This window comes from Augochlora pura, chromosome 3 (genome assembly GCF_028453695.1).
Source record: "Augochlora pura isolate Apur16 chromosome 3, APUR_v2.2.1, whole genome shotgun sequence".
Lineage (NCBI taxonomy): Eukaryota > Metazoa > Arthropoda > Insecta > Hymenoptera > Halictidae > Augochlora > Augochlora pura.
Genome location: NC_135774.1, coordinates 8,330,879 through 8,340,805, shown reverse-complemented (window position 1 = coordinate 8,340,805; position 9,927 = coordinate 8,330,879). Strand labels below are relative to the sequence as shown.

The window sequence follows — 9,927 nt, the reverse complement described above, 5'->3', positions numbered from 1 at the left end:
ATTCGTAGTATGTATTTTGTCTCATCAATATAACTTTTACGCAATTGATTTGGTTATTTTAAGTTTTTACAAATCCAAAAATAGACAACATAATAATCGTAATGATGTAAAAATCATACTTTACTCAGAAATTCTATAAGACTGTACCGTGCTCTTATATGAACTTATTGTTTTTAATTTTGTAATAATAATCATATTTAAACCATCTTTTAATAGTTAAAATAATTCTGAAATAAATTAAAATAAGATTAATAGTAATTAATTTTGAATGCTCAAAGTTTTTTATAATGAAGTCTTAATTTAGAACTGAAAAGTTAAACCCTATTTGAAATATTACAAATATGTGAAACTATCTTCATTTTTCTATCCTTCCTTTAATTTTTACAAGTACAGGAGACAAAAATTATGCAGTTAATATTTTATTTTTTAATTACATTTGATTCATATACCGTTTATTGGTCACTCATTAATATTTTCCTTTTTAATGCTGTTTTATGTATGATTTTAATATGCTACACAATTTTTCAGAAAATAATGAAGACATTCATGTACAATTACAATACAAAATAAGATAAAATATTTTTGTATTTCCCTTTTTGGATAAATAAAGCTATTTTCTTTACCAGCTTTCATTTGGTGTATTAATTTATCCATATTAATTTAAACGAACACTTTTTAAAATAGTATTTTACATTATTACTTTGCATTAAAACTTGATCTGCTGCTATTAATATTTCGTAAGTAAACAGTTTAGCTTCGACAATTCTGTCGTAAAATTATCGTCATGAATTTAAAAACTGTTCTATCTTTGTACTTAAGGAGAATGCATTATTCAATTAGTGACAAACATATTTCAATGAACATGTCGCGTGATGTTAGAAACGTTAACGTAATTGGTAACACGTGTGTGTATGTGGCATTTAGATTGTGTTACAATTTTCAATATTTGTTACGCCACTGTTTTCTTTAATGTCTCACACTGACGTAGGGCGTTGTAATATAGAGACGTGCGCTTGCACAAACATATATGCGTGCTTTCAAGTCAAGGTGGACGACTACGGATACACGCATTTTGCTCGCGTCGTTCTAGGTATTGAATTCTCATCGGCAGGGTCGTTTGTAAACACATTCGTAGGCATATAAATAAATACTTCTCCATTAACTGATTGTAGTAATAAGTTTTAACACTTGTTTTACGATTATTATCAAATAGATAAGTGATTCTGTAAAGATTTATCCAATCCGTAATCAAAAACAATTCAAATCTACATTCATGCTTTTTTGTAATTTGTATATTACAGTAAAATGTAGTCACTTTGATTACTCGGTAAGTAAGAAGATACTTCGAATTTTGAACAGTGATTCGTGACGTTTATAAATTGGAAAAGTGTATAAAAAGGTGACTGAGGTTTAAGTGGATTAAAAGGACAAAGATTAAAGTCATTAGCTCTTATAATTCACTGATTCTGTTATAATATGTAAATAAAGGTAAAGCACGCGTTTGCTAAACTTGCTGAAACATTTGATATTCTTGTGCAAGGGTCAGAATTCATATGTAACCAAAACAAAATTTTATTTTAATACATGAATCATGAATTGAGATATATAAATTTTAATAATAATAGTACTCCACTTATCAAAACTTGCAGATGCATGTAACAGTTCGGCCGATTTAATTAATAGCATAATAAACGTCCATAAATCTCGAAACTGATGTATAATAGAAATCTATTGATATGTATGTTTTATCGAAATATGCTGAACAAATTTTTCGTTTGCATGGGAATTGTCCAAAACCACGATTCTGTTTATGTTATGTGCCATATATCCTGCTTCCGGGTCATAAAAGCCGGAGTAAGCCGGCTATAAAAAAATAAAATTGTTGAGAAACCGAGTAATACATTACTATAATTGAGTAGGTATTAACAATGATATAAGTACCTCGCTAAACTTATACTAAAGATACTATTTAACAATAAAAGTAACGGTGCAATGGAACTAAATTATAATACATATGAGATTTTAAATCAATATTAGAATTGTACGATTTTTCTTACTCCCACAAAATGAAATGAACATATACTTTATATGTGCATAATGAACATATTAAATGCCGTATAATATATTACACCCAACATAATAAACATATTAAATGAATATAAACTTTAATACATATACTTAAACAGTAGACTGCGAATTTTTATGAAAAATAAAAAATATGTGCATTAATTGCAAGTTCCCAAAGCTTTCATAATTGTATTGAGCTGAAAATAACAGACAATATCTTTAAACTTTTTCAATGTTTTTACTGTCTTATATTTACTTTAGCCACTCCTGTCTTAAATGAATAAAATCCACAGTGTAGTAATAAATTAAATCGAGATCTATTTCTGCGTTATTGGCACTTTTTATGTTTTTATGAGAAGTATAAGAAGAAATACTTTAATTCTATTGTAAAATATGGATATAATACTATTTATATCAGCGTTTGTTTACAGTACTAAACTATAGTATTTTAGTTATGTATAGACCAAAGTAATCTATAAGTAGTATAATGTATCAGAAAGACATTGATGCGGTTCCATTTGTATGTTCTGTCCTACAAGAGAGACGAGCTTATGGGCGTACTGACAAGGGGCGGGTACTTTTATAGTACCGGGCCAATTATAGTACAAATGACAGAGTTTATACGTTAATCGTTGTATATGCTCAGCCTTCATATTTCTATTATCATAAACAACGATGTAACGTGTCGGTGTCACTGTGCCTATTCGTACGTTCTGCGACACCAAAAAGAAATCATAGACATTAGGTCGAGTTATACATGTATCTACGATTGATCCTGGTAGTGGATTCTCCAAACCTTTGGGCTAAAGTTAAAAACACAAATTTGTGTGATTAGCCAATTATACTTATTAGTATCTTGTTCCTTCATTAGTATACTTACAGATACTGCAAATAATCGCGTATTAATACGCTTATGAACCACTATAACGGTTAACGTTGGTTGATATCCCGGTTCAATATTTTTAAATGTCGCTAATAACTGTTTTACTTCATATTTAGCAACAGTATCAATTTGGCCATCGCCAACACCATCCCGATATACAATAATACGATCTGGGTAACATTTATTATGCTGTAATGTAAAACGTTAAGCATGTAAAACACGAATATAATAGAAGATGTTAGCTAAGAAATACCTTATAATAAGCTTTCAGTGCTGAAATCATGCAAACTTGAAGCATGTCCATCACTTCTTGATGACGACCTTGCAAACAAATTTTACTGTGCCAAGTCGTTAGTAGTTTATCTAAACTTGCTACAAAACCTGCAACACTGCCTTTTGTGGATTGACCAATTCCACCTCCGTGATACACATCTATTCCGCATATCATACAATTCTCCTAGTAGAAAAGATAAAATTTATTGTTTTTAGTCAAACGAAATTAAAGCAGTACATTTTTTCATACCATTGGAATAGACAGTGCCCAAAGAGCTCCACCCAATTTGCAATTAACTTGCAAAGCTATCTTTTCTGTTATACTTTTTAACTTATCTGCGCGACTAATAGTTCTTGACATAATCGCTTGAGAAGGTACTGGCATTTCTACGCAACATACTCTGAATAATAAATATATTAATTATGACATATTATAGTGTGTAACATAAAATAGCATATCTCTATTCGTGTTGAAAAGTTTTTTGTATTTTTGCATTGTCTTCAAAGTATATGCAATTCTTCACAAATAAAAATTATTTAATTCATTGTGGTAGAACTTTGATGCGACTGAGTCAACTAAAAATATAGGAATGATTTTGTTCGACGAGTTTAAGCTCCAATATATATCAGTCAAGCATTTATATATGATTAATACTGATTACTAAATCGTTAAAAAAGTCGTCTTTATTTTTTGTTCGGCACTATCGCAAACAATTTCTTTAAAAATTATAGGCATCTAAAAGTTACAAAGATACAATAATTGTCATTAATAAAGAATTACATAAACTGTAATGTATTGCGAAATAATGTACAATTTTTTCTACCTCTTTACAGCAGAGTATCGGTCAGTACGGTTTGTAGGAAACACAACAACAATGAAGTTCATATTGCGTTGTATATTTTTGCGCAAGTCTTGCACATAGGTTTCCGTCTTGTCATCTCGTAAACATATTATTTGTGGTTCCCTAATAGTCATACCCATTGCCTTCGATACTTTTTTAAACATTTCGACAAATTCGCGTGTACACCGAGTATCTCTTTGACAATGTAAGACACACCATTGAGCTAAACTTGTCTAGAAATGTGAATATATAATATTGAAAATAATATTATTAAGTCTTACATTACACGTCAAAAATTACTTACACTGCGTATCATAGGATTTCTACAGACTACATGACCCCAATCTGCAGGTTTATGAGCTGGTGGCCTAAACCGCTTATTATCTCCGAAAATAATTTCCTCAGGTTCTATAAGTCTACCTGTAAAGTTAACTAACTCGTTTTCTAAATGCAGCCCCCAATCAGCTAATATATTTCTTGGGATATCATTACTTTGTACTTGTTGCACAAAATTTTTAACTACATCGCGACGTTGATTAGGTGACATTTTCGTCACTTCATCCAAATCTTTCATTACTCTAAAGTCTGAACGCATACTGTCTGTCAAAGTTGCCACGTAACATAATTCCGGTACTAAAAGTACTATCTGTTCTTGCGTCTGTAGATAAAATATGATTAATAAGTAAGTTGTTAATGAAGTATACAGAATGAACCAACAATAATTACCACCTGGGATATTTTAACATGGTGATAACAAATTTTTTGTGAATGAATTTCTTCTATATTTTTCATAGTCTAAAAAATATTCGAGCTGGTCATTTTTAGTGGTTTCATTCTGTAATTTTCTACGATGTTGCCAGCAATAGAAAATGATTAAATACTTGTCCCGTTGTTGTTTTAATTTTTTGGCAATTTACTATCAACGGCTGGTTAACATCTTGTATTTGTAGGTTCCAATGCTGTTTATAATAATCTAATAAAGATATTTTATTTCCTCCTTTTTCGAAAACATATGTTGGATTTTTGTCCCATGCAATATCGTCGATACGATAACTCCTATTATTATATCTTGTAAATACAGATAATCCAATTAGTTCTTTCATGACAAGATTTCTGAAATTTGGCCTCTCCCCGAAGTTCGACCTGCATCAGAATATTTCATAGTATTATTAGATTATTTTTATAATAATAATCGCTTGTAAACAAATTTCTAATCATTACATAATGGCACGAACTGTTTCTGTACGCATAACACGGTGCTTCGCATCCAGACACAGCTTCAAGCCTCCTTGATATTCATTAACAGTTACCACATATCCAGGCCATACTTCTAACTTATGTTGTGGTATTGCATGTACTCCTTTAGGATTAAAATTGTGTTGGCCAATGCGAACTAAGCTAAGAGCTCGCATGACACGCCCAAGTAATATATTAAAGAATGGAATGTTGTCAACAATATTTTGTTGTTTCTTAAATATTAGAGACAATGTTACTGTTGATTGATCCATAGGATGTGTAGATTCTAAAGTCGTGATCTGAAAATTGCATAACAATCCATTATTTATATGCAATTTTATTTACTATTATTGTTACTTACATTGTCTTTTAATTTTTGGGGTAAGCAGAGGAGAACTCCGTCGAATACTCTTGTTTGTCCAATAAATGTTATATGCTGATTAAGAAGTGTTCTACGAAGTTGTCTAGAGTCTATGTCAGGAGAGAATTTAACTTCATAATTGAATAATCCTCTATTAGCTTCCAATCTTAGATTTATGTAGTTCGCGCTCATTTGTATTCTAAAGAATTCATAGTTCCAAAGTGATTCATAGTTCATTTAATCGTATTTACAATTGATGTTAGGAAAACTATACATAAACAATAACTTACGGTTTTCCACCTGTGCCTTGTTGAGGAACTACATTAGGTAGTTGGAATGACGACGTTCCAGATGTACTAACAGGCTCTTCAAGTGTCATATCCGATACTTTTTTTAATACTTCTGCGGTATCGCCAGATGGTCCAGGAATGAGTGGTCTTATGGAAGTTTGAGGTACTGAACTATAAAAATGTGCATCTATATGAAGTTTTAGATGATTACAATTTAATTAAACAATTAAATGATTGTGCCTGCAATTGTTTGTTTTCATGGATGTCTTCTAAAAAATGCAAGAAATCTAAAATTACAATATTATCTATAAAGTTAATATGTTTTCAAAAATATTTCCTTGTAAACTAGGAGTAACAAGCCGAGTAATTAATTGCTAATTAGTGAAACAGTATTGGATAGTTTTTACTATATTACAAAATTTACTACATAAATAATGGAAAATTTAGATGCATGGATATATATGTCTATATTGAACTATATGCCAAATTAGAATCGATTTAATATTATGAAACTAACTTGTTCACAACCATAAGTTGAATTTGTATAACGCAGTGGTTAGTTCAGGGAGACATGGTTGGTTACTGTTGCTATAATGACATATGTAATATATGTAATACAGTACTCATTAACAAGTTATTGAGTATCATAATACACAAAAATAAATAGACGTCATAAATTTAAAATACATTTAACTGTGACCTTATTCTAAGTTTTTATTTGAATATTATAAGGAAATGCACAGTAATGGTATTTTAAATTCAAGCACAATAGGAAACGTGTTAATTTAAATTTAGTATTACGAAGCTTTTTATATATACCTTGCATGCTTAATTTGAGCAAGCATTGACCCTCTACCTTTAAAAGGTTGACGACCTGTTTGTGGTATCTGAATTACATGTGACGGTGGAGTTGCTTCTGAAGGTAAAGTTGTTTGTAGTGTAGGGCAGATTGCTGCAGCATGTCGTGCTTTAATCTTATCCAATAAACTCGATCTCCCTTGACTAGATGATTGTGTAGGAACATTAATTACAGGTTCAGGTACATTGCTTGATCTTGGTAAAAATTGAATTGGTGATTCAGGAGAAATATTGCTAGCAGAAGCAGCTTCAGCCTCTGCTCTATCCTTATCATTTATCATTTTTAGGAGAAGCGCTCCCCTTCCTTTTGCTTTAGGTTTGTCCTTCTGGCCCTCCATTTTTTATTCTCTAATTTTGAAGATAAACAAGAAGTAAACAATACCATCGTTAAATTATTTTTATAAATTAAATTATTAAATTAAAAACATGATTTCAAAGAGTAGCAGTAAATCAAATTGATAGAAAATAAAAGGAAATAAGATTTCTTACATAAATATAAAAATTATAAAAAATAGTTTAGGAAAGATAAATTTCACATACTAGACGATAATTTTAGCTAACTACTTTACATTGTCTTAATGAAAGCAAAGCTTTTTCAGTAGAAAAAGTTGCTTGAAGGTCGAGAGAAGTGAATGTTTTACTTAGTCCTGAGATCATTCCTCCTTTGTTTACATTCAATAAGGAATTTCTTACCTGTGCATTTGAATGTATAAAAATTTACATTTGTTGAAAAAATAAGACATATACAAAGAATATAAATTTGAACGAGCTTCTATGAAAATATAATAATTATAAATCTATTTTATTACTAATATTGAATAAGAAATACACGTTGTTCGAAATTTAATATTCAAAAAATAAATATTTATATTGAAAATTATGGCAAATAATGCGTAAATGTGCAAATGAAATAATTGAAAAATGTATAAACGCCAATATTGAAGTGGTTCCTTATTTTGGATACGTTCTTGTTGTTTACAAGACTACGTTAGCGTTAATCACAATCTTAAATCACACACACTACATTTACCGCAAACTTTTAATGTAGTTTATATTTTATTTAAATTATATCTAACTTTTTACTTTATAAAACATACGCTACCTTACAAAATAATAGGTTACTGTGTATGCACGAAACTAACGTGTGCTTTTCCTATTCCCTAACTCTTTACGAATATACTTGTGACGGGAATGCTATATTTTGTTTCACTCGTTCCTATACACCAGGATGTATTACACCAGCTCTGGTTACAGGAAATACGCAGAATGTATACTAATCTCAAATATGTATCAACGCCCAACGAGACTGGCACATATTTTAAACAAAACGATCACGTGATCAACATTGCTGCTGTCACTGAGTGGCTGCTAGACACTGATGTTCAGGGACGAATTTTATAGGGTTCACATCGAGGGTCCTCGATGATCATGCTGGATCACGTGTCGCTCGCGTTATTTATATTTCACGCCGGTTTTCGTTGAACGAAGGATAGAAAGAAAACGAAAGTGCTTCCACGATGCCTTAGACTATATATCTGCTAGATATGGTACGCATGTAGTGCATGTATAGAAAAGCCAAGAGTACAATGATGCAAAGATGAATCATGAGAGGAAGTTTATTGTGACGTACAAGATAATTATTCAAAATAGCTGATATGGCATTAGGCCTTGAGTTCCAACCCTAGATGTTATATTGGATGCTATCTACAGTAATGGCTCTTACTCCTGCACACCTTCAGGCTGCAGCTCGATCAGTTAACAAGGGTTGAAACAGAAATTTTCTTTCTTCTGATTGGTTGAAAATTTAATGGTGAGACAGTGCTGCCCTCATAGTCAAAGAAAAGAAGAGAAAACAGCGAGTAAGAGAGCATGAAATCAGTACAACAGCATGTAGAACAAGTCACATCGACGAACGATGTAGTTTGTCTCACTCTACGATTGTGGTCTTACTTTTTTCGCGCATGCATTCGATTGACGTGCCATCAGAGACACACCGCGCGAAATTCGATTTTTAAATAAGTTTCAAATAAAAAAATCTGATATCTCACAGAATTCTTGAGAACGTATTCGCGAAATTTATTCAATGCATTGGTACAGTAAATTTACGAATATAATTTTCGTAAAAATCTTGTTATTATAAACGCGTATTCTAACAGATTAATCTTTTCGTAACTACGAAGTAAAATGATTACTACTAACCTACCCAATTAAAAAACAGATTATCACAAAGAGGATTGCCTGGTAACCGGTCACTATACTCGTTGAAAGGCTCTACAATTTTTTCGTGATCGAAAAAATTATTTTTTTAAATATTGACTCACTATTTGATGACAGGAGGGAGCTATTTCATAATCCTTGAGGAGGAAGAAATCCCGTCGATGAAGCCCGACCCATTGCCTCTTTATCTTTTTACCACGCATATGATTCCACAAAACAGCAGCCGCAAACCCTCGCAAACACTCGAAAACACCCCGGTATCCAAACCCCATGATTAAGTTCAAATGATTGATTGAAGAAAATAATTTATTAGACAAATGACCGATTAGGTAAATGACCAGTGAGGTAAATGACCGGTTAGGTAAATGGCTGATTAGGTAAATGACCGATTAGATAAATGACTGAATCAAATTATCGATTAGACAAATAACCGATTAGCTAATTAACGGATTAAATAAGTAGCCGATTAGGCGAATGACCGATTGGAAAAATGACCAATGGACAAAATGACCGAATGATCGAAAACTCCAATGAGTAAATGTACCGATTAAATATAACAACGAAATATGTAGTATCTAAAAATTAAAGTGATAGACGGAAAATATCGGAAACATAACTGTCGCTTCTGAACGCAGCCGAGTAAATCATTCAAGGAAAGTCAAATTGACGGTTGGGGATTATCTTCACGCCGAATTAGTTAGGGTAGTGGCCGACCTTGAGTCAGCGATAAAAACTTTTGAATACGCAAATCCATTAATGCGTATACGAAATTGAACTTCTTTCAATAATACATTTATAATTTCTGGCTTCTTAATATTTGAAACCATATTTATGTTCTACGGATCATTTGGACTAATATGTATATCTGGGAGTAGATAGTTAATGTTTTCCATTTTATCG

The 9,927-nt window shown here is 31.4% G+C and overlaps 1 protein-coding gene across 1 annotated transcript; it reads right to left on the bottom strand.

The window, feature by feature from the left end:
- Positions 1–1,556: 1,556 nt before the first annotated feature.
- Positions 1,557–8,131, bottom strand: Ago3 (Argonaute 3). The gene is made up of 12 exons (XM_078176486.1): positions 7,913–8,131; positions 6,772–7,158; positions 5,953–6,123; positions 5,663–5,861; positions 5,287–5,600; positions 4,947–5,208; positions 4,370–4,723; positions 4,048–4,298; positions 3,474–3,624; positions 3,204–3,407; positions 2,948–3,139; positions 1,557–2,870 (listed from the first exon to the last, which is right to left on the bottom strand). The coding sequence occupies exons 2-12, from the start codon at positions 7,146–7,148 to the stop codon at positions 2,541–2,543; spliced, it is 2,805 nt and encodes a 934-aa protein (XP_078032612.1). The 5' UTR covers positions 7,149–7,158; positions 7,913–8,131; the 3' UTR covers positions 1,557–2,540.
- Between the last annotated feature and the right edge of the window lie 1,796 nt (positions 8,132–9,927).